This window comes from Theropithecus gelada, chromosome 7b (genome assembly GCF_003255815.1).
Source record: "Theropithecus gelada isolate Dixy chromosome 7b, Tgel_1.0, whole genome shotgun sequence".
NCBI classification, from domain to species: domain Eukaryota; kingdom Metazoa; phylum Chordata; class Mammalia; order Primates; family Cercopithecidae; genus Theropithecus; species Theropithecus gelada.
In genome coordinates this window covers 64,942,638-64,968,524 of record NC_037675.1, presented here as the reverse complement: position 1 = coordinate 64,968,524, position 25,887 = coordinate 64,942,638, and the positions used below count along the sequence as shown (strand labels likewise).

General features: G+C 44.0%; 1 protein-coding gene and 1 pseudogene across 2 annotated transcripts in view; both read left to right on the top strand.

The window, feature by feature from the left end:
- WDR89 (WD repeat domain 89) overlaps positions 1-18,865 on the top strand; it is a 46,815-nt gene extending 27,950 nt beyond the window's left edge. For both annotated transcript variants that reach the window (XM_025392052.1, XM_025392053.1), the window contains one exon: positions 16,319-18,865. In XM_025392052.1, coding sequence (XP_025247837.1) covers positions 16,350-17,513 — 1,164 coding nt within the window. In that variant the 5' untranslated portion in view covers positions 16,319-16,349 and the 3' untranslated portion in view covers positions 17,514-18,865. The remainder of the gene's footprint in view (positions 1-16,318) is intronic.
- Positions 18,866-21,011: 2,146 nt separating this feature from the next.
- On the top strand, positions 21,012-22,818 carry LOC112629045 (annotated as a pseudogene).
- The last annotated feature ends 3,069 nt before the right edge of the window (positions 22,819-25,887 follow it).

Genomic DNA, 25,887 nt, shown 5'->3' with positions numbered 1-25,887 from the left:
GGCGTATTGGTTCATGCCTGTAATCCCAGCACTTTGGGAGGCCAAAGCAGGAGGATTTCTTACATGCGGGAGTTCGAGACCAGCTGGGGCAACATAGTGAAACCCCGTTTGTATTTAAAAAAAAAAAAAAAAGTTTAAAAATTTCAGCAGTGGCCAGGTGCAATGGCTCACACCTGTAATCCCAGCACTTTGGGAGGCCAAGGCGGGTAGATCACAAGGTCATGAGTTTAAGACCAGCCTGGCCAAGATGTTGAAACCCCATCTCTACTAAAAATACAAAAATTAGCTGGGTGTGGTGGCGGGCACCTGTAATCCCATCTACTCGGGAGGCTGAGGCAGAGAATTGCTTGACCCCTAGAGGTGGAAGTTGCAGTGAGCCGAGATCGCGCCACTGCACTCCAGTCTGGGCAACAGAGTGAGACTGTGTCTCAAAAAAAAAAAAAAAAATTTCAACAGTATTAAAAAGAGCTAGAATCCCAAAAAATAAATAGTATGAAAGAAATGACTGAAATTTAGGTATTTTAATACAAGAGCTTCTGACTCTTGAAATTCACTTTAAGTTTTTTAAAATAATGAATAACATTAAGAAGTTGAAATCATTGTGTTTTGGAGTTTTTTGGGTTTTTTTCTCACTTGTCCCCTAAGAAGTTGTAGGATGCCACCTCTGCAAGCAGATTTGGAGTTTTAAAACTACATGTTTCAGATATGTTCACCGCTGATTGACTGATGCAGCCAAATGTAGGTTTTCCTGGTCAGCAGATAGCCTTTCATCTGGTGATTGGTAGGCTGCGACTCCTTTCATTTTATGGCTGTACCATCCTGTCGGACCAAGGAGTCCTCTCCATCCAGCCAGCAGTTGAGCAAAGATAAGGTAGAGAAGACCCATTATCTGTTAATCCTAGCCTAATTGCGGCAGACATCGCTTCCACTGGCAAAAACTAGTCACATACTGGGGCTGAGACAGTCCTTGGTGGGTGACCTGGAATCTATCCTTTCATCTGAGATCCCATTGAATGTCCTATACCAAACCCATTCCAACAAGTCCCAGATATATTCTACTCTTAGGGGCTGCTTCTCATTTCCCAAGCTGAGCATGGAGATGTTAAAAAATAGCCCTACCAGCTCTTCATGCCTTTGCTGAGCTCCTGCAGTAGTAAGTAGGAGTACTTACTACTTTCGAGAGATTTTTTGAGGTTGCCTACCAACTCCCTCAGTTTGCTTCTTTCCAAATTTGGGAGTATTTGTGAGAATTCTTGAAATTTGGCCAGGCACAGTGGCTCATGCTTGTTAGGATTACAATACTTTGGGGCACTTTGGGAGGCCAAGGCAGATGGATCACCTGAGGTCAGGAGTTCGAGACCAGCCTGGCCAACATGGCAAAACCCTGTCTCTACAAAAAAACACAAAAATTAGCCAGGTGTGGTGGCGCACCCCTGTATTCCCAGCTACTCGGGAGGCTGAGGCAAGAGAATCGCTTGAACCCGGGAGGCAGAGGTTGCAGTGAGCAGAGATCGCACCATTGCACTCCAGCGTGGGCAACAGAGGGAGATTATGTCTCAAAAAAACAAACAAACAAAAACTTGAAATTTTATTTTTACCTTTCGTTAGTACTGCTTTGGGGAAGGGGATATTGGTGTATGGAAGGAGATTCTGTTGGCTCTGCTATATTTTCCAGTTTATTATGAAGCTAGATTAGGGACGCGACTAGGGCAGAGATTGGTGGTGGTAGTCCTGATTGGCCTGCTAGAGCCATCTCAGGTCTAGAGTTGAGTTTGACTGAAGGGCTTTTCAGCATTGGGACATTCCTAGTGTGTTAATATCCGAAATATTTTTCTGTCTAGAACTTTAAACATCCATGATATGTTAAAAATTTTTTGTTGGCCGGGCCTGGTGGCTCAAGTCTGTAATCCCAGCACTTTGGGAGGCTGAGGTGGGCAGATCACTTGCGTTTAGGAGTTCGAGACCAGCGTGGGCAACTTGGTGAAACCACATCTCTACTAAAAATACAAAAAATTAGCCAGACGTGGTGGCACACGCCTGTAATCCCAACTACTTGGGAGGCTGAGTCAGGAGAGTTGCTTGAACCCAGGAGGCAGAGGTTGCAGTGAGCCGAGATTGTGCCACCGTACTGTAGCCTAGCCTGGGGGACAGAGCCAGACCCTGTCTCAAAAAAAATTTTTTTTTGTTAATGTTTTGGAATAATGTTAGATTTACAGAAAAGTTGCAAAAATAGTATAGAGTTCCTGTATACCCTTCACCCAGCCTCCCTAATGTTAACATAACCATGGAACATTTGTCAAAACTAAGAAAGTAACATTGGGATAATACTATTAACTAAATGACAGACTTTATTTGGATTTCACCAGGTCTTCCATGAATGTCCTTTTACTAGTCCAGGATCTAATCAAGGACGCCATATTGAATTTCATCATCACATCATCATGGTCTCCCCCAATCTGTGATGATCTCTTGGTCTTTCGTTTTCATAATCTTAAAGCCTTTTTTTTTTTTTTTTTTTTTTTTGAGACTGGGTCTTGCTGTGTTGCCCAGGCTGGAGTGCAGGCGCGATCTTGTCTCGCTGCAACCTCCGACTCCTGGGTTCAAGTGATTCTCATGCCTCAGCCTCTTGAGTAGCTGATACTACAAGTGTGTGCCACCATTCCCGGCTAATTTTTGTATTTTTAGTAGAAATGGGGTTTCACCGTGCTGGCCAGGCTGGTCTCGAACTCCTAGCCTCAAGATCCGCCTGTCTCAGCCTCCCCAAGTGCTAGGGTTGCAGGCATGAGCCACCGTGCCTGGTTTGATCTTGAAGCTTTTGAAGAGTATTAGCCAGGTATTTGTAGAATATCCCTCAAATTGGCCAGGCACAGTGGCTCATGCCTGTAACCCCAGCACTTTGGGAGGCCAAGGTGGGTGAATTACAAGGTCAGGAGTTCGAGACCAGCCTGACCAATGTGGTGAAACCACATCTCTACTAAAAATACAAAAATTAGCCAGGTGTGGTGGTGCATGCCTGTAGTCCCAGCTACTCAGGAAGCTGAGGCAAGAGAATTGATTGAACCCAGGAGATGAAGGTTGCAGTGAGCCGAGATCGTGCCACTGCACTCCAGCCTGGGTGACAGAGTGAGACTCCTTCTCAAAAAAAAAAAAAGAATATCCCTCAAATTGGGTTAGTTTGAGGTTTTCTCATGATTAGACTGGGGTTTTCTATTTGGGGAAGAATATCACAGAGGTGAATGGAATGCCTTTCTTATCATACCAGGGGGTTCATGATAGGAACATGACATATTGCTGATGATGTTACCCTTGATCAGTTGGTCACAGTGATATCATCTGAGCTTCTCCACAGTGAGGTTACTATCTTTTACTGTTTCGGTACTCTGTTATTTGAATGCAAGTAACCAAGTCCAGCCAACATTCAAGGGGAGGATAATTCAACTCTACTTTCTAGAGGGAGTATATCTACATGTTACTTGAGTTCTATAAGGCAGATTTGTTCCTTCTTCCTCATTTACTGATTTGTTTTTATCAGTATGGACTCATGGATATTTATTCTTTGGATTGTAATCCAAGAGTTTTTTTTGTTTTTCTTTTTTGTTTTTTGTTTTTTTTAAGTCGGAGTCTTACTCTGTTGCCCCCGCCAGAGTGCAGTGGCATGACTTTGGCTCACTGCAGCCTTCACCTCCCAGGTTCAAGCGATTCTCCTACCTCAGCCTCCCAAGCAGCTGGGATTACAGGCGTGAACCACTGCGCTCAGATGAGTATTGTTATTTTGTTGTTGAGATTGCTTTAGAGTGGCCAGTGGAGTTCTTGGCTCCTATGTCTTTTTGTTTTTCCTTTTAAACTCTTCTTTCTCCAAGGAACTGAAGGGCATTTTTAATAGTTTACATCTCAAACCATTCTGATTGGTATCTAACTAAAAGATAAGAATCTTGAGAGAGTTCACTGAGAACCTTGGGCAGTGAAACACAGTCATCTTTTGAAACATAGTGAAGTTCATATGCTTTTTGGGTTTTGTTTTATTTTTATTTTTTATTTTTTTGAGACAGAGTTTCTCTCTGTCTCCAGGCTGGAGTGCAGTGGCGTGGTCTTGGCTCACTGTAACCTCCACCTCCCAGGTATAAGCAATTCTCCTGCCTCAGCCTCCCATGTAGCTGGGATTATAGGTGGGTGCCACCACCCTCGGCTAATTTTTATATTTTTAGTAGAGAGAGGATTTCACCATGTTGGCCAGGCTGGTCTCCAACTCCTGAGGCTCTGGTTAGTCGGCCTCCCGAAGTGCTGGAATTACAGGCAGGAGCTACCACGCCCGGCCATATGCTCTTTAGAAATGTATTTTTAATTACAAAATGAAAAATAAAATCTAAGAAAGCACCAGCTCAATTTGGTACGGCTATAGTTATTCTGATTTGAGGGTTGTTTATTTAATTTTGTGTTCATGAACATTGCATGTTGTTTTTTTAAATAGTTAATATAAAAGTAAACTGTGTTAAGTTTCCAAACAGCTGTAAGAATCGTAGCTTTTAAAATGTGAAATGAAGGCCGGGCGCGGTGGCTCACGCCTGTAATCCCAGCACTTTGGGAGGCCAAGGTGGGCAGATCAGGTCAGGAGATCGAGACCATCCTGGCTAACTCGGTGAAACCCCGTCTCTACTAAAAATACAAAAAATTAGCCAGGCATGGTGGCGGGCGCCTGTAGTCCCAGTTACTCCACAGGCTGAGGCAGGAGAATGGTGTGAACCCGGAAGGCAGAGCTTGCAGTGAGCCGAGATCGCGCCACTGCACTCCAGCCTGGGTGACAGAGTGAGACTTCATCTCGAGAAATAAAATAAAATAAAATATGAAATGAATTTAAATGACTAAATGAAATGAAAATAGAAAGGAAATTAATATTCGTTGTTTATTTTCTTTATGCCAAAAATTGTGCCTTCTGCATACGTCTGCTTTGTGTTTCTATCACCCCTGTCCTAGCACCAGTCTCTCTTTTTTTTTTTTTTTAATTATTTTTTTTGAGATGGGAGTTTTGCTCTGTGCCAGGCTGGAGTGCAGTGGTGCGATCTCAGCTCACTGCAACGTCCGCCTCCTGGCTTCAAGCGATTCCCCTGCCTCAGCCTCCCGAGTAACTGGGACTACAGGCGCACCACCACGCCCGGCTAATTTTTTGTATTTTAGTAGAGATGGGGTTTCACTATGTTGGCCAGGATGGCCTGGATCTCCCAACCTCATGATCCACCCGCCTCAGCCTCCCAAAGTGAGCAGATTATAGGTGTGAGCCACCAAGCCACCACGCCTGGCCACCTGTCTTCCTATTTTGTAATTGTTTACTTTTCTGTCTCCCAACTTCTTTTTTTTTTTTATTTTTTTTTTTGAGACGGAGTCTCGCTCTGTCGCCCAGGCTGGAGTGCAGTGGCCGGATCTCAGCTCACTGCAAGCTCCGCCTCCCGGGTTCACGCCATTCTCCCGCCTCAGCCTCCCGAGTAGCTGGGACCACAGGCGCCCGCCACCTCGCCCGGCTAATTTTTTGTATTTTTTAGTAGACACGGGGTTTCACCGTGTTAGCCAGCATGGTCTCGATCTCCTGACCTCGTGATCCGCCCGTCTCGGCCTCCCAAAGTGCTGGGATTACAGGCTTGAGCCACCGCGCCCGGCCTCCCAACTTCTTAAAGGCGGCAGGCATGGTCTTCATCCAAATTGCCAGCACTAGGGGTTTTGCTTCTTAAACCTATTTGTGTGCATGTGTGTGCACGTGTGTGTGTGCACGTGCACGTGTGTGTATGTGCCACACTGGCTGGTTTTTGTTGAGATACCTCACTGCAGTATTTACATTGTACTCCAAATTGACAGCCTCTGAAATTACTAATATTTATATGAAACTAGTAACATTGCCTCCTGGGACAGGAAAGGGACTTGAGGACAGAGATGTTCTAAGATAGTTTGGGGACCTTTTTAATTTTGAACCATGTGACTATGTTATATATTCAAAAATATAAATACGTTACTAAAACATAGAAACTTGCTAGACAGATTTTTTATTTTTTATTTTTATTTATTTATTTATTTATTTATTTTGAGAAAAAGACTTACTCTGTTGCCCAGGCTTGTGTTGAACTCCTGGCTGCAAGTGATCCTCCTGCCTCAGTCTCCCAAAGTGCTGGGATTACAGGCGTAAGTCACCATGCCCAGCCAGATGGAATTCTACATTAAATTGTTTTTGTTGTTGTTGTTTTGAGGCAGAGTCTTACTCTTTTGCTCAGGCTGGAGTGCAGTGGCGTAATCTCCACTTACTGCAACCTCCGCCTCCCAGGTTCAAGTGATTCTTCTGCCTCAGCCTCCCGAGTAGCTGGGATTACAGGCGTGCACCACCACGCCTGGCTTGTTTTTGTATAAAATCTTAGTAGAGATGGGGTTTCACCATGTTGGCCAGGCTGGTCTCAAACTCCTGACCTTGTGATCCGCCCGCCTCAGCCTCCCAAAGTGTTGGGATTACAGACATGAGCCACTGCGCCCGGCCTGGTAATCCCAGTACTTTGGGAGGCCGAGGCGGGCAGATCACCTAAGGTCGGGAGTTTGAGACCAGCTTGGCCAGTGTGGTGAAACCCTGTCTCTAGTCAAAATACAAATGTTAGCTGGGCGTGGTGGTGGGTGCTTGTAATCCCAGCTACTTGGGAGGCTGAGGCAAGAGAATCACTTGAACCCAGGAGGCAGAGGCTGCAGTGAGCCAAGGTCACACCACTGCACTCAAGCCTGGGTGACAGAGTGAAACTCCACCTCAAAAAATAAAGTAAGATAAATTAGATCATTTCGCATTTTGTTGATGTGTTTGGAATCAGGGATTCTACCATTATTACTGAGCATAGATTTTTAGAGAGAGTCTTCTGAGAGTTCCTCTGTGTATCTCATTTTTCCTTTTTATTTTTGAACAAAAACAGTAAGGGAGCGAGGGAGAACAAAAGATCAAAGTACCCCTCCCTTTTTTCTTTTTGAGACAGAATTTCACTCTGTCGCCCAGGCTGGAGTGCAGTGGCGTGATCTCAGCTCACTGCAACCTCCACATCCCGGGTTCAAGCAGTCCTTGTGCCTCAGCCTCCCAAGTAGTACAGGAGTGTGTCACCATGCCTGCATAATTTTTCTGTTTTTAATAGTGATGGAGTTTCACCATGTTTGCCAGACAGCCTCAAACTCCTGACCTCAAGTGATCCGCCCACCTTGGCCTCTCACAGTGCTGGAATTACAGGCATGAGTCACTATGCCCAGCCCAAAGTCACCCTTTTTAATGTGAATGAAGACCAGGATGCAGTGGCTCACACCTGTAATCCCAGCACTTTCGGAGGCCAAGGTGGATCACTTGAGCCCAGGAGTTCGAGAGCAGCCTGGGCACCATAATGAGACCTAGTCTCTGGAGAAAAAGTTTAAAAATTGGCCAGGTATGGTGGTGTGTGCCTGTAGTCCCAGCTCCTTGGGAGGCTAAGGCAGGAGGATCACTTGAGCCCGGAAGGCTGAGGCTGCAGTGAGCTGTGATTGTACCACTCCACTCCAGCGAGGCCAACAGGATGAGATCCTATCTCCAAATTAATTAATTAAATAATGTGAATGAAGTTTGACCTTTTTTTTTTTTTTTTTTTTTTTTTGAGTTGAAATCTCACTCTTATCCCCCAGGCTGGAGTGCAGTGGCGCAATCTCGGCTCATTACAACCTTCGCCTTGGGAGTTAAAGCGATTCTTCTGCCTCAGCCTCCCAAGTAGCTGAGATTACAGGCATGCGCCACCATGCCTGGCTAATTTTTGTATTTTTCATAGAGGCAGGATTTCACCATGTTGACCAGGCTGGTCTCGAACTCCTGACCTTGTGATCCGCCTGCCTCAGCCTCCCAAAGTGCTGGGATTTTATATATATATATATATATATATATATTTTTTTTTTTTTTTTTTTTTTTTTTCTTGCCAGCACATGCTCCAGGTGGATAAATTTGACTTTTTTTTTTTTTTGATGGAGTCTCACTCTGTTGCCCAGGCTTGAGTACAGTGGCACCATGTCAGCTCACTGCAACCTCCATCTCCAGGGTTCAAGCAGTTCTCTTGCCTCAGCTTCCCAAGTATCTGGGATTACAGGCACCCACCACTATGCCCAGTTAAATTTTTTATACTTTTAGTAGAGACAGGGTTTCACCATGTTGGCCAGGATGGTCTCAAACTCCTGACCTCAGGTGATCTACCCACCTTTGCCTCCCAAAGTGCTGGGATTACAGGCGTAAGGCACCACTCCTAGCCCTAGAAATTTGACTTTTTAAAAAATGTTTCTTAAATCTTTCTTTATAGGGGCCTCTTACCTTAGGTCAGTACTTAGTGATATACCCAAGACTTTATTTGATTATCTCTAGTTAGTTAAGGTGGTTCTGGCTGTACTTACAAAATTTCTGCTGCAAACTGACTTAAATAATCAGAAAATGTTGAAGCTCGTAGATATGGTGTAAAAGCGCTGTTCATTAGTTGGCTTGGGTCCGTCCACTTTAAAGTTAGTGTTTCATGTCTGGGTACTTTTAGTTGGGAAGGGACTGCATGCCCAGATTGCCCAAAATGTAAGGTTTCTGAACTGGTAAAGGGGGTAGGGTTACTGTGATTGGTTTGAGCTAATCAGGATCTGTCCCTGGAGCTGGGATCAGTCCGGAAATTATATTGATGCCACATGCGGGAGTGTGGGGGTCGGGAAGGAAGAATTTGAAGAGTTTCATCATTTTGTCCATTGGGGTTCGTTTTGTTTTGTTTTTTTTGAGACATAATCTCACTCTTGTTGCCCAGGCTGGAGTGCAAATGGCATGATCTTGGCTCACTCTAACCTCCGCCTCCTGGGTTCAAGCGATTCTCCTGCCTCAGCTTCCCAAGTAGCTGGGATTACAGGTGTGTGCCACCATGCTCGGCTAATTTTGTGTTTTTAGTAGAGATGGGTTTCTCCATGTTGGTCAGGCTGGTCTCAAACTCCCAACCTCAGGTGATCTGCCTGCCTTGGCCTCCCAAAGTGCTGGGATTACAGATGTGAGCCACCATGCCCAGCCTGGGGTTTCTTAATTGCCCTTCAGTAAAATATGTATAACTGACTTCTCCATCCCTGATAACTTTTGGGAAATATAATTGTGCTGGATAATGGGCATGTGGGGATTTCTTTTACTGTTCTCTACTTCATGCAAATTCCATAAGAAAAAGTTTTATCACGCCTGTAATCCCAGCACTTTGGGAGGCCAAGGTGGGCAAATCATGAGGTCAGGAGATCAAGACCATCCTGGCTAATACGGTGAAACTCCGTCTCTACTAAAAATATAAAAAATTAACCAGGCATGGTGGCGGATGCCTGTAGTCCCAGCTACTTGGGAGGCTGAGGCAGAAGAATGGCGTGAACCTGGGAGGTGGAGGTTGCAGTGAGCCGAGATGGTGCCACTGCACTCCAGCCTGGGTGACTGAGTGAGACTCCGTCTCAAAAAAAAAAAAAAAAAAGATTTTAGAAAAGTATATCACATGAAAAATTAAAAGTAAAGGATGATTGTTTATTGTAACCCTTTTCTGGGTTGTTACATGTTTTTACAATCATATACTGCTTCCTTTCTCTTCTGATACATATAATTTACATGTAATTCCTCCTCTAAAGCCTGTTGGGCATATCCCTGGATTAAAGTTGACAGCATTACTTTAATACTTACATAGAAGATCAATAGCTTAACATTGGAATGAACACAGATTCACAGGTTTTGAAGTTATAACTTGAATTTCAAACCAGACTCCTCCAATATGTTCACTTAGTAGCTATGAAAGCATGGGCAGATTAGTCTCTCTGAGCTTCAATTTCCTTTGTAAAATAGTGATAATAGTATCTGCCTCATAGGGTTAAATGATTAGGATTTAAAAACTGGATAGAAGTTTCGAGCACATAGCCTAGCATTTGTTGAAATCCAATTGTGATTACAGTCATGCATTGCCTAACAGTGAGAAATGGGTCATTAGGCAGTTTCATCCTGTGAACATCATGCAGTGTACTGTACTTACCCAACCTAGATAGTGTAGCCTACTACATACTTGGGCTATACAGTATGACCTGTACTACACTGTGCAGCGTTTTACTCTACTGAATACTGTAAACAGTTATAACACAATGATAAGTACTTGTATATCTAAACATAAAAAGGTATAATAAAATTATGGTATAAATGATAACAAATGGTATACCTGTAGAGAGCACTCATCGTGATACTAACTTTATCCTCTTTTGTAATAATGCTTAGCTTAAAACACAAACACATGGTACAGCTGTACAAAAATATTTTCTTCATATATCCTTATTCCATAAGCCTGTTTCTACTTTAATTTTTATTTTATTTTTTAATGTTACTTTTAAAACTCTTTTATTAAAAATTAAGACACAGGCTGGGGGCAGTGGCTCATGCCTCTAGTCTCACCACTTTGGGAGGCTGAGGCAGGAAGACTGCTTGAGTCCAGAAGTTTGAGACCAGCTTGGTCAAAATAGTGAGACCCTGTCTCTACCAAAAATACAAAAATTAGCTGGATGTGGTGGCCTGAGCCTGGGAGGTTGAGGCTGCAGGGAGCCATGATGGCGCTACTGCAGTGGGTGATGGAATAAGACCCTGCCTCAAAAAAAAAAAAAAAAGACAAACATGTACATTAGCCTAGGCCTACACAGGGTCAGGATCATCAATTTTGTGGTCTTCTGCTCCATGTCTTGTCCCACTGGAAGGTTTTTAGGAGCAATAACACATGGAGTTGTCATCTCCTATGAGAACAGTGCCTTCTGGAATACCCTTTGAAAGACTTGCCTGAGGCTGTTTTACAGTTAACTTCCTTTTAATAAGTAGAGAAAGTACACTCTAAAATAACGATTGAAGGTATAGGCTTGCCGGGCATGGTGGCTCACGCCTGTAATCCCAGCAGTTTCGGAGACTGAGGTGGGTGGATCACCTGAGATCAGGAGTTCGATATCAGCCTGGCCAACATGGTGAAACCCTGTCTGTACTAAAAATGCAAAAATTAGCTGGGCATTTTGGCAGAGGTCGCAGTGAGCTAAGATAGTGCCACTGCACTCCAACCTGGTTGACAGAGCAAAACTCCGTCTCAAAGAAAGTATAGTATTGGACTTTTAAACCAGTAACATAAACCCGTAACATAGTCCTTTATTGTCTTTATGAAGTGTTATGTACTGTACATAATTGTATGTGCAATACTTTTATATGACTGGCAATGCAGTAGGTTTCTTTATACCCGCATCACCATAGACACATGAGTAATGCATTGTGCCATGAATTTGCAGGGACCACAATTAGATGATGGAACTTTCTCAGCTCATATCTATAGAGAGAGAGAGAGAGAGTGAGAGAGAGTCTTGCTCTGTCGCCAAGGCTGGAGTGCAGTGGTGCAATCACAGCAGCTCCCTGCAGCCTCAACCTCCCGGGCTCAAGCATTCCCCTGCCTCAGCCTCCCGAGTAGATGGGAGTACAGGCATGCACCACCATGCCTGGCTAATTTTTGTATTTTTTATGTAGAGACGGGGTTTCGTTGTGTTGCTCAGGCTGGTTTCAAACTCCTAGGCTAAAGTGATCTGCCCGCCTTGGCCTCCCAAATTGCTGGGATTACACACATGGGTTACCACACCTGGCCTCCATTATAATCTTAACTGTCATAAATGTGGGCTGTCGTTGACCACAGCGTCCTTACGTGGTGATTTTAATGTGTGAAAGTTGAATCAATTATGCATTAATGTATTCAGCAACCACTTATTAACCAATAAGCAAGAAAGAGTCAGGTAATACGTTCACCACTAAAACAGGACTTTTAAAAAATTATATTGAGTGAAAAGAGCAAATTGCAAGAAAGATACACGTAAATGTGGTGCCATTATTCTAAATTCTTAATTATTGGAGTGAAGTGTTTTACTTGTGTCTGTAATGTTCCATTTTGTTAAAACTGAGGCAGATAGAGTAAAAAGTACTAATATTTGTTGTATTAATATTTGTTAAGTATTGGTGGTACATATTTGGGTGTCTGTTATACTTTTTTCTACACCTTTGTACATTTGAAATACTTCATAATTAAACATTTTAAATTTTGTTTGTCGTTTTTTTTTTTTTTTTGAGACAGAGTCTTACCCTGTTGTCCTGGCTGGAGTGCAGTGGCATGATCTTGGCTCATTGCAACCGCCACCTCCCGAGCTCGAGCAATCCTCCTGAGTAGCTGGGACTACAGGCGCACACTACCACACCCAACTCATTTTTGGATTTTTTGTAGAGATGGGGTTTAGCCTTGTTGCCCAGGCTGGTCTCAAACTCCTGGGCTCAAGCAATCTGCCTGCCCTGCCTTCCCAACGTGCTGGGATTACAGGAATGAGCCACTGCACCTGGCCAGCATTTTTAATTTTTAATGAAACAGGATAAGGATGTGATAGGAAATGACCAGGGACTTCTTCATGTTGATTGGTGGGGGAGAGACTCTCTCTGGGCAGGTGACATATGCTGAGACCTGGATAACAGGAAGGAGTCACTCATGCAGACATGCAGGGAAAGAATACTCTAGGCAGGCCGGGCACGGTGGCTCACGCCTGTAATCCCAGCACTTTGGAAGCCGAGGCAGGCAGATCAAAAGGTCAGGAGATCGAGACCATCCTAGCTAACACAGGGCAACTCTGTCTCTACTAAAAATACAAAAAAAAAAAATAGTTGGGTGTGGTGGCAGGCACCAGTAGTCATAGCTACTCAGGAGGCTGAGGCAGGAGAATGGTGTGAACCCAGGAGGCGGGGCTTGCAGTGAGCGGAGATCGTACCACTGCACTCCAGCCTGGGTGACAGAGCGAGACTCCACCTCAAAAAAAAAAAAGAATACTCCAGGCAAACAGCTGTTGCTGCAGTCCTGAGGCAGGAGCAAACCTGACGTGTTCAAGGTAAGGCCATTTCATCTGGCGGGAAAACCACAGAACTGTTCTAGTTACCTCAGCAGCTGTGGAGGTGACTACCCCAGCATTACTGGAAAATGGTCATTTCATGTCTGAATACTTAAGTTGAGGGAAGCACACCATTTTTAGAGCTACCTAATGCTTCCATGGAGTTTCTCATGTAGGGTTTACAGACTGATGGGGTCCTGTCAAAAGGCTACAGAAGCTGGCTTTAAGGGTCTTAATGGCCAAATCCAGACACTTTGAGCATCAAAAAGCAACAAAGCAATAGATTGTGATACACAATTTTTAAGAATCGTGATTTTCTAGTCAAAGAAATAGAGAAAGGAAAAAAGCTCTTGTTTTTAGAAGAATGCCTGCTAAGGTAGAAAGAATGATAGAATTAGAAAATGACTGTTTTGCAGATTCTAGCATAATCATTGATTCAGGCAAGAACAATCAATAGATCCTGAACTCTTTGGATGAAAGTTGTTGGAGAATAGGATATTCAAAAAATTCCATGACATGAAAAACAGAAGGTTGGAGAGATGCTGTTATGGTGAAGTATTTAGGAATGGAGTGATATTTTGTCTGCAGCTAACTCTCATCAAAGGGTTCATTTTTAAAAAGCAGTGGGGTGTGTGTGTGTGTGTGTGTGTGTGTGTGTGTGTGTGTATGTGTGTGTATGTATATAGAGAGAAAGCAAATGTGGCAAGAAGTTAACAGTGAACCTAGAGGATGAACTGTGTCTGTGCATTGGAGCTTTTTGTGTGTGTGCACTTATAAATGTTGAAAATTAGGCCGGGCGCGGTGGCTCAAGCCTGTAATCCCAGCACTTTGGGAGGCCGAGACGGGCGGATCACGAGGTCAGGAGATCGAGACCATCCTGGCTAACACGGTGAAACCCCGTCTCTATTAAGAAATACAAAAAACTAGCCGGGCGAGGTGGCGGGCGCCTGTAGTCCCAGCTACTCGGGAGGCTGAGGCCGGAGAATGGCGTAAACCCGGGAGGCGGAGCTTGCAGTGAGCTGAGATCCGGTCACTGCACTCCAGCCTGGGTGACAGAGCGAGACTCCGTCTCAAAAAAAAAAAAAAAAAAAAGAAAATTAATGAGCTGTGATGCCATCTCCAAAGGAAAAAAATAAGTAAAAATAAATGTTGAAAATTAAAAGTTAGGGGGAATGCTTATTTCTATTTTATTTCTATTTCTATTTTAAACCCAAATCCAGGCCAGGCATGGTGGCTCACTTTGGGAGGCCAAGGCGGGCGGATCACGAAGTCCGGAGATCGAGACCATCCTGGCTAATACGATGAAACCCATCTCCACTAAAAATATAGAAAAAATAATAATAATAATAATAAACCCAAATCCAACTTACTAAAGTACATCTTTTTTTTTTTTTTGAGATGGAGTTTCACTCTTGTTGCCCAGGCTAGACTGCAATGGTGCGATCTTGGATCACTGCAACCTCTGCCTCCTGGGTTCAAGTGATTCTCCTGCCTCAGCCTCCCGAGTAGCTGGATTACAGGTGTGTGCCACAACGCCCAGCTAATTTTTGTATTTTTAGTAGAGACAGAATTTTACCATGTTGGACAGACTGGTCTCGAACTCCTGACCTCAAGTGATCCCTGCCTCGGCCTCCAGAAGTGTTGGGATTACAGGCATGAGCCACCACGCCTGGCCTATTACATCTATTGTGTATGTACTATGATATGCCAGACGTTGTGCAGAACACATGGCATGCATTAATCTTCCTAACAGTTCTTGAGTTAGTACTCATTTCTCCTTTTAAAGATGAAAAGACAGATGCTTAAGAAGATATCACCAAAGCAACAGAAAAAACATTTCGTCTTAAGAATGAAAATGAATTTGTTACACAGGCTAGAAAGAATATTCATTGATGAGAAAGCACAATAGAAGGATTTATAATAGTGTTACTAGGCATGCATGTTTTTCTGACCTTGAACTTGTCCTACATACAGCCCACCCTGGAGAGGCAGTCTAGTATGGTGGTGTAGAGCACAGTGTGTGAAGCCTGAAGCCAGAATACCTAGGATCAAATCCCAGTTCTACCATGGCAAGCTGCTACTGCCTTAGAAGCACTTCTCCGGGATTCTATACTGGGAACCTCTGTTGTATTTGTTTCCTATTGCTGCTATAACAAATTACTGCAAACTTAGTTGTTTAAATAACATAAGTTTATTATCTTACAGTTCTGGAGGTCTGAAGTCCAAAATGGATGTCACTGGGCTTAATTAAAATTAAGATGTCAACAGGACTGCATTTCCATTTGGAGGCTTAGAGGAAAATCTTTTCTTGCTTTTCAGTTTCTAGAGGCCACCCTCAGCCTCTGTCTTCAAAACCAGCAACATTGTATCTCTCTGTGTCTTTGCCTTCTATGGGAACCTCTTCCTCTGACTCTTCTGCCTCCCTCTTCCACTTTTAAAGACACTTGTTACCATATTGGGCCAGGGTGATAATAGATAATCTAGGATAATCTCCCTATTTTAAGGTTAGCCTTAAATTAGGCTGATTAGCAACCTTAATTCCATGTGCAACTTCAGTTTTCCTTTGTAACCATATTCACAGGTTCCAGGGATTAAGGCATGAATATTTTTGGGAAACCTTTCCCCCCCCCCCCCCCCCCACACATATCTATGTTTAAATTCTAAAGTTGTGTAAGGCAGCTGGGGCCAGGAGAAGATTATTCCAAAGTGGAGATCCTTGCCAATGCTGAGGATGACTTGAGTAGAACCACTAATTGGGTTTGAGCTAAAAAGAACTGCTGGGTGGTGGTTGCACATGCTTGTTATTCTCTTACTAGCATAAAATATATATAGTAAATTCAGCATTTTTTTTTTTTTTTCCTCTTTTTTGAGACAGGGTCTCACTTCATTCCCCAGGCTAGAGGACAGTGACATGATCATGGATCACTGTAGTCTCAACTTCCTGGTCTCAAGCAATCCTCCTACCTCAGCCTCCTGAGTAGCTAGGACTACAGGCAGAGGCCACCATGCCCTGCTAATTTATTTTTTGAAGAGACGGGGGTCTTACCTTGTTGTTCAGGCTGGTGTCTAATGCCTGGCCTCAAGCAGTCCTCCTGCCTTCACCTCCCAAAGTGCTGAAATTACAGGTGTGAGCCACCACTCCTGGCAGTAAATTCAGTATTAAAGAGTGATTGAATTAGAAGGCAGCTGAGTTTTAGTTACATCATAGTAAAGAAACGATTATAGTATTAGAATACATTTCTATTGATTGATTGATTCATGCCAGCCCTCAGGAAAATGTTCTTGATTTATTTGCAATTTTAAAGAAACTTCAGGTTAAAATTTTTTATGTATCTCCATTGTTAAGCATTAATTTTTATTTTTATTTATTTATTTTTTTTTTTTACAGAGTTTTACTACCCTTGGATGCTGCTGTTGATATGGAAAAGATTGAGGAACAGTTTGCTAATCTGCACATTGTTAAATCTTCCTCAGGAACCAAAGAGCCCACTTACCTTCTTGGTATAGACACATCAAAGACTGTCCAAGCAGGAACAGAAAACTTGGCTGCTGTTTTATGTTCTAATGGATCAATCAGAATATATGATAAAGAAAGGTTAAATGTACTACGAGAATTTAGTGGATATCCTGGACTTCTTAATGGAGTCAGATTTGCAAATTCCTGTGATAGTGTATATTCAGCATGTACTGATGGCACTGTGAAATGTTGGGATGCTCGAGTAGCCAGAGAAAAACCTGTTCAGCTCTTCAAGGGTTACCCTTCCAATATTTTTATCAGTTTTGATATTAATTGTAATGATCATATTATTTGTGGTGGTACAGAAAAAGTTGATGATGATGCATTGTTGGTGTTTTGGGATGCAAGGATGAATTCTCAGGATTTATCTACAACTAAAGACCCACTTGGTGCATATTCAGAGACACATAGTGATGATGTCACTCAAGTACGTTTCCATCCCAGCAATCCCAACATGGTAGTCTCAGGTTCATCTGATGGCCTGGTAAATGTATTTGATATTAATGTTGATAATGAGGAGGATGCACTGGTTACAACCTGTAACTCAATTTCATCAGTAAGCTGTATTGGTTGGTCTGGGAAAGGTTATAAACAGATTTACTGCATGACACATGATGAAGGATTTTATTGGTGGGATCTTAATCATCTGGATACTGATGAACCAGTTACACGTTTGAACATCCAGGATGTCAGAGAGGCAGTTAACATGAAAGAAGATTCTTTGGACTATTTGATTGGTGGCCTGTACCATGAAAAGACAGACACATTGCATGTTATTGGAGGAACAAACACAGGAAGGATTCACTTGATGAACTGCAGCACGTCAGGACTGACTCATGTGACTAGCCTTCAGGGAGGGCATGCTGCTACAGTCCGTTCTTTCTGTTGGAATGTGCAAGATGATTCTTTGTTGACTGGAGGAGAAGATGCACAGTTGTTACTTTGGAAACCTGGAGCTATAGAGAAGACCTTTACTAAGAAAGAGAGCATGAAAATAGCATCCTCTGTGCACCAACGAGTACGAGTTCATAGTAATGATTCTTATAAAAGAAGGAAAAAGCAGTGATAATGCATTTGGCACTTTGGTAGGTTTTATAGTTTCAAGTAGTCCTTTTTGTTTACTACCCATGGTAGACATGTTTAAAGCTTTATGTAAAAACAAGCAGTCAGCAAACAGTCCAGGAAAAATACGGAGAGAATGGTTTAATTCCGGTCTTCACATATTCTAAAAAATTTTAAAGCCTCTAAGTATAAAATCAGTGAGTTGAAAGTAAAATTTCTCATTTAAAGAACCCATCTGTTAGTGTAGTAAATGTTGGGTTTAAAGAAATAGCTCTGATAAGGAATTTTTAGGAGGAGATACCTGGTAAAACTTAGTAAAACAGGTGGTTGGCTGCATTTTTTAAGCCCAGTTTTTTACATTTTAAATTGTCGTTATTGTGTATAAAACCAGATCAGACTATATTCTTCATTTGAGGAGCATCTCTATATTTAATACACCTAATGTATTATGTTGGAGTATTTAAATGTAAGTATTTTAATGAGTAAATAGAATTAAACTTTTTTAGAAATAAAATGATAGCCATGTATGTAAAATGAGAAAAATATGTTTAGTAAATATTTGCATCTTTACTATTGTTAGTAAGTAGTAAACAGGTGTTTTGCTGATTGAAAGGAAATTATCTTGGTAGATTGAGACTCAAAGTGAAATACAAAACTGAAAATGTTTATAATAGGACTCAACTTGGAGAAATTCCTATTCTTCCTGTTGTCCAAACCATAAATTTGAGGATAACCTGGACTTTTCTCTTCCCTCTTCTCCTAACCAGCTTTTCACCAAGTCCTGTGCCATTTCACCTCCTAATGTTTGTCAGCTATCCTTTTGCCTTTACCTCACCACTATTACCTTAGAGAAGACTCATTATTTCTCACCTGGATTACCAGCTTGATCCCTAATCTGCTTTAGTTCATCCTTCTTGCTACTTCTAGGCTAAACATCAAAAACAGATGTGGTAGGGGTGGGGAAATGAGGGGGAAGAAACAAAAACATCTGATGATGCCACATGCTGCTTAAAATCTTCAGTACATTGATGTTTTGATGTAGCACTACATAAGCGTTAAAAAATTGTGTTTTTCAGAATCTTTAAAATACAAGACAGTGCTATGTAGTGAATGAAAGAATTAGTTTGAAAGATATCTGGAGAAATCGCATTCATAAAACAATTGGAAGTGAAGCAGTATCAAAACAGTAGGGCTTTTTAAAATTAAAAATATTTAAAATTCAAAAGTAATTAATAGTGTTGGAAGATGCGGGTGAGAAAATATTCCTGAAAGGGGAACTGAAAGAGACAAAGAGAAAAGATGAAAGCCACAGAAGAGAAATATAGGGGTCTAAAACCAGACTAACAGTTTTAGAAAGTGAAAAAAGTTAAAATAGAAATGGAGGCAGTGGGTTATTAGAAATAACATAAATGACTGGTATGGTTTGTCTGTGTCCTCACCTAAATTTGTTTTTGTTTTTGTTTTGAGATGGAGTCTCTCTGTCGCCAGGCTGGACTGCAGTGGCACAATCTCGGCTCACTGCAACCTCTGCCTCCCGCATTCAGGTGATTCTCCTGCCTCAGCGTCCCGAGTAGCTGGGACTACAGGCGTGTGCCACCACACCCAGCTAATTTTTGTATTTTGAGTAGAGACGGGTTTTCACCATGTTGGCCAGGTTAGCCTCGATCTCTTGACCTTGTGATCCGCCCGCCTTAGTCTCCCAAAGTGCTGAGATTACAGGCGTGAGCCACCGCCCCCGGCCATCCTCACCCAAATCTCATCTCGAATTGTAATCCCCATAATCCCCACGTGTCTAGGGAGAGACCTGGTGGGAGGTGATTGGATCCTGGGGTTGGTTTCCCCTATGCTGTTCTTGTGATAGTGGGTGAGTTCTCACAACATCTGATGGTTTTATAAAGGGCTCTGCCCCCTTAACTCCTCACTGTTTGTCCTGAAGCCTTGTGAAGATGGTGCTTTGCTTCCCCTTTGCCTTCTTCCATGATTGTAAGTTTCCTGAGGCCTCCCCGGCCATGCTGAACTCTTAGTCAATTAAACCTCTTTCCTTTATAAATTACCCAGTCTTGGGCAGTTCTTTATAGAGTGGGAAAATGGACTAATACAGTGGCTATTCCAGAACTTCAATCTTTAGATTAAAAGGCATAGCAGAGTGTCAAGTGTAATGAATGAAAAAGATCCACATCAAGGCATAGCACTGTGAAGTTTCAGAACCCCCAGAGTAAATAGAAGATCCTGCAAATGTCCAGAAAAAAAATCACTTAGGAACGGATTTACATTTGTGTTAGACTTCTCATTAGCAAATCTGGATGACAAAAGATGGTGGATCAATGCCTTCAGAGTTCTGAGGACAGATTCCTACCTATTGAATTTCCAGCTCTCCAAACTCATGCAGTAAATAGATGAAAAATTTTTTTGGCCGGGCACGGTGGCTCAAGCCTGTAATCCCAGCACTTTGGGAGGCCGAGACGGGTGGATCACGAGGTCAGGAGATCGAGACCATCCTGGCTAACATGGTGAAACCCCGTCTCTACTAAAAAATAACAAAAAAAAACTAGCCGGGCGATGTGGCGGACGCCTGTAGTCCCAGCTACTCGGGAGGCTGAGGCAGGAGAATGGCGTGAACCCTGGAGGCGGAGCTTGCAGTGAGCTGAGATCCGGCCACTGCACTCCAGCCTGGGCGACAGAGCAAGACTCCGTCTCAAAAAAAAAAAAAAAGAAAAATTTTTTGAGATATCCCTTGTCAAATAAATATTTCCTAGTTCTCTGAACCTCAGAAACCAAATTGATATATCTAACAAAGTATCCATTTGTAACCAAACTCTCATTGACCAAACCCAGGAAACAGTAATTCTATGACCAATCAGGCTGTCTTCACGCATGAAGTTAAAAACATTGCAGGCACAAAATCTCAAACTTTACTCTCCATGCCATTTTTTTCAAAGGCTGCTGAAGGATATACTCCACAGAAATTAAGGAAGTAAATCAAGGAAGAGCAGAGATAGCAAAAATCAGGGAACCAACCCAGCATTGTGGCAAGATAACAGCTTTGCAGCGCTAGAGTATTCAGTCCAGATTGGAGCAGGACAGAGGATGTCAGGAGGGAGCTGTCCAGGGAGAAGAATCAACTTACAGGTTACCCAGTGCATTTGACCATGTGGAGAACAGTGTAAATAGTATAAGTGGATTTAACTCACCGATTAAAAGAGACCCTCAGAAAGATAGGTTGGTACAAAAGTGATTGCACCAACCCATAGACTACTAACCCATAGAATATTAACCCGTAGAATACCCATAGAATGAGAGAAAATGTTGGCAAATCATAGATAAGGAACTATGGAGAAATCTTAAAACTCAATATTGAAAAGACAACCCAATTTTAAAATTGATCAAAGGATCTGAATAGACATTTCTCCAAAGAAGGTATACAAATGGCCAGTATGCGCATGCAAAGATACTCAATATCATTGGCAGAGAAATGCAAAGATACTCAATATCATTAGCAGAGAAATGCAAACCGAAACACTTTACACCCATTAGGTGGCTATAATAGTAATAAAAATTGTGTCTTCTAAAGATGTGGAGAAGTTAGAACGTTTATACACTGCTGGTGGGAATGTACAATGGTGGAGCTGAAAATAGTCTAGAAGTTCCTCAAGCAATTGTACGATTGCCATTTGACCTGGCAATTCCATTCTTGGGTATATGCCCAGAAGAATTGAAAACATATGTCCACACAATAACTTGGACATGAGTGTTCATAGTAACATTCATACTAGCCAAAAGGTGGAAACAATCCAAGTGTTCATCAGTAGATGAATGGATAAACAATGTGGGCAGTGCGCACGGCTTTCGGGCAGGCAGGCGCGCTCTGGCGAGGTAGGAGCAATGTGGGCTGGGAACGCCTGGCGCGCGGCGCTCTCCGGAGTGCCCTGCGGGGCGGCGCGCAGTCAGCGCTGGCCCAGCTGCGCGGCATTCTGGAGGGGGAGCTGGAAGGGATCCGCGGAGCTGGCACCTGGAAGAGTGAGCGGGTCATCACGTCCCGTCAGGGGCCGCACATCCGCGTGGACGGCGTCTCCGGTGGAATCCTCAACTTCTGTGCCAACAACTACTTGGGCCTGAGCAGCCAGCCACCCCGAGGTGATTCAGGCAGGTCTGAAGGCTCTTTGGAGCTGGCCTTAGCTCTGTCTGCTTCGTCCGTGGAACCCAAAGCATCCACAAGAATGTAGAAGCAAAAATAACCCGCTTCCACCAGCGGGAGGATGCCATCCTCTATTCCAGTTGTTGTGACGCCAATGCCGGCCTCTGAGGCCCTCCTGACCTCTAAGGACGCAGTGCTGTCGGACGAGCTGAACTATGCCACCATCATCCACGGCATCTGCCTGTGCAAGGCCCACAAGTAACCGCTATCGCCACCTGGACGTGGCCGACCTAGAAGCTGCAGGAGGTCCAGAAGCATCGACTATGCCTGGTGGCCACCGATGGGGCCTTTTTCATGGATGGCGACAGCATACTTCCACAGGAGATCTGCCGCCTCGCCTCTAGACATGGCGCCCTGGTCTTTGTGGATGAATGCCATGCCACTGGCTTCCTGGGACCCACAAGAGGGGGCACAGATGAGCTGTTGGACGTGATGGGCCAGGTCACCATCATCAACTCCTCCCTGGGGAAGGCCCTGGGTGGAGCAACAGGGGGCTACACGACAGGGCATGGGCCCCTGGTGTCCCTGCTGCCGCCCGGCCCTACCTCTTCTCTAACAGTCTGCCACCTGCTGTTGTTGGCTGCCTTTCCAAGGCCCTAAATCTGCTCCTGGAGAGTAACACCATCATCCACTCTATAGCTGCCAAGACCCAGTGGTTCTGTAGTAAGATGGAAGCTGCTGGATTCACTGTCTCAGGAGCCAGTCACCCTATCCGCCCTGTGATGCTGGGTGATGCCCAGCTGACCTCTCGCATGGCAGATGACATGCTGAAGAGAGGCATCTTTGTCATTGGGTTCAGCTACCCCATGGTCTCCAAGGGCAAGGCCCGGATCTGGGTACAGATCTCAGCAGTGCACAATAAGGAAGACATTGACTGCCGCGTGGAGGCCTTCGTGGAAGTGGGGCAGCTGCATGGGGCACTGCCCTGAGCTCTGACTAGGGAGGAGCAGAGCCAAGGTCCACCTACTGCCACAGGATCAAAGGAGGTTTTCGATCAGCCCAGACCAGAGGCTCTGAGCCCTGAACCAAAGTCCCAGAGCTGGGCTGGGATGTGGCATGTGCTGAGGGCTGTGAGAATGTGAAACAACAGTATGAAAATTGGCTGTGAAAAAAACAAAACAACAAAACAAACAATGTGGTATATCCATTCAGTGGAATATTATTCAGCCATAAAAATGAATGAATCTTTTTTTTTTTTTTTGAGACAGAGTCTCACTCTGTCGCCCAGGCTGGAGTGCAGTGGCACGATCTCAGCTCACTGAAACATCTGCCTCCCAGGTTCAAGCGATTCTCCTACCTCAGGCTCCAAGTAGCTGGGATTATAGGTGCACACCACTATGCCTGGCTAATTGTTGTATTTTTAGTAGAGATGGGGTCTCACTGGGTTGGCCAAGCTGCTCTCAAACTCCTGACCTCAAATTATCCACCCGCCTCGGCCTCCCAAAGTGCTGGGATTACAGGCATGAGTCACCACACCCAGCCCCAAAATACTGATATTGATACATGCCACAACTTGGATGAATCCTGAAAACATGCTAAGTAAAAGCCACAAAAGACCATATATTGAACCATCTCCTTTATATGAAATGGCCAAAATAGTGAAATCTATAGGGAAAGAACATGTGTCAGAGGTTACCTTGGTCTGGGAGGAGGGGGAAGGATGGGATGATTGGTGGGTGACAGCTAAAGGGTTTGAGATTTCTTTGAGGGGGTATTAAAAGTGACTGTGGTAGGCCGGGCGCGGTGGCTCACGCCTGTAATCCCTGCACTTTGGGAGGCCGAGGCGGGCGGATCACGAGGTCAGGAGATCGAGACCATCCTGGCTAACAAGGTGAAACCCCGTCTCTACTAAAATACAAAAAAAATTAGCCGGGCGCGGTGGCGGGCGCCTGTAGTCCCAGCTACTTGGGAGGCTGAGGCAGGAGAATGGCGCGAACCCGGGAGGCGGAGCTTGCAGTGAGCCGAGATGGTGCCACTGCACTCCAGCCTGGGGGACAGAGTGAAGACTCCGCCTCAAAAAAAAAAAAAAAAAAAAGTGACTGTGGTGATAGTTATACAGCTATGAATATACTAGGAACCATTGAATTGTACACTTTAAATAAATGAATTCTATCTCAGTAAAAGCTGTTACCAAAAACAAAACAAAACAAAAATGCCAAATAGGAAAGAAAAGCCAGGGCAGCTATCTTAATAACTTATAAGGCTGATGTAATGTTGATCCCAAACCAGATAAAAATGAAAATAGTTCCATTTTGCTTATCAATATGTATTCACATTTAAAAATATTTGGTGACCAAATTCAATGGTATCTTTAAAAAGAAAAAACATGACCAAGTAGACTTTGAGGAATACCAGCATGACTCAAAATAGGAAAATCTATGACAGTGATGGACAAACGGAAAAAAAAATCAAGATTATCTTTTTGTTTTTGAGACCAAGTTTCACTCTTTTTGCTCAGGCTGGAGTGCAATGGCTCAATCTGGGCTCACTGCAACCTCTGCCTTACAGGTTCATGCAATTCTTCTGCCTCAGCCTCCCAAGTAGCTGGGATTACAGGCACCCACCACCACACCCAGCTAATTTTTTTTGTATTTTTAGTAGAGATGGGGTTTCGCCATGTTGGCCAGGCTGGTCTTAAACTCCTGACCTCAGGTGGTCCACCCACCTCGGCCTCCGAAAGTGCTGGGATTATAGGCGTGAGCCACTGCACCTGGCCAAGATTTTCTTAATTGATACAGAAAAACATGGAAAAGTTTCACAACTATTTATGAAAAATATAAACATCAACTTAGCAATAGAGTGTGTGTGTGTGTGTGTGTGTGAGAGACAGGGTCTTGTTCTGTTGCCCAGACTGGAGTGCAATCTTGGCTCACTGCAACCTCTACCTCCTGGATTCAAGCACTTCTCCTGCCTCAGTCTCCTGAGTAGCTGGGACTACCGGTGCACACCACCACGCCTGGCTAAGTTAGCAATACAGTACTTAAACCTGGTGAAAGTTTATACAATAAAAACCTACAGTAGGGACTGGGTCTGCTGGCTCACACCTGTAATCCCAGCATTTCAGAAGGCCAAGGCAGGCAGAGTGCTTCAGCCCAGGAATTTGAGACCAGCCTAGGCAACATGGCAAAATCCCATCTCTACAAAAATTAAAAATAGATACACGGCCGGGCGCGGTGGCTCAAGCCTGTAATCCCAGCACTTTGGGAGGCCGAGACGGGCGGATCACGAGGTCACAAGATCAAGACCATCCTGGCTAACACGGTGAAACCCCGTCTCTACTAAAAAATACAAAAAAACTAGCCGGGCGAGGTGGCGGGCGCCTGTAGTCCCAGCTACTCTGGAGGCTGAGGCAGGAGAATGGCATGAACCTGGGAGGCGGAGCTTGCAGTGAGCTGAGATCCGGCCACTGCACTCCAGCCTGGGTGACAGAGCAAGACTCCGTCTCAAAAAAAAAAAAAAAAATAGATACACAAAAAGTTAGCCAGGTGTGGTGGTGTGTTCCTGTAGTCCCAGTTACTTGGGAGGCTCAGGTGGGAGGCTACAGTGAGCCATGATCGCAACACTGCACTCCAGCCTGGGTGACAGAGTGAGACTGTGTCTCAAAACAAAAACCAAGGGCCGGGCGCGGTGGCTCAAGCCTGTAATCCCAGCACTTTGGGAGGCTGAGACGGGCGGATCACGAGGTCAGGAGATCGAGACCATCCTGGCGAACACGGTGAAACCCCGTCTCTACTAAAAAATACAAAAACTAGCCGGGCGAGGTGGCGGGCGCCTGTAGTCCCAGCTACTCCGGAGGCTGAGGCAGGAGAATGGCGTGAACCCGGGAGGCGGAGCTTGCAGTGAGCTGAGATCCGGCCACTGCACTCCAGCCTGGGCGACAGAGCAAGACTCCGTCTCAAAAAAAAAAAAAAAAAACACCAAAACCTACAGTAAACATTACATTTAATGGAGAAATGTTAGATTCAATGCATTCCTTTTGAGACCACGAGTCACTGGAGAGGCCTATCATAGTAGTATGAATCCTGATTAATACTATAAGGAAAGAAAAACAATTATAGCATGTAAGGATTGGAAGAGAAGCAAAAACAAAACCTCTCCTTTGCAAATGATATCTGCCTAAAAAATTCAACCATCAACAAACTATTCTAACTCCTAAGAGACTCGGCAAGGTCGCCAGTATAAA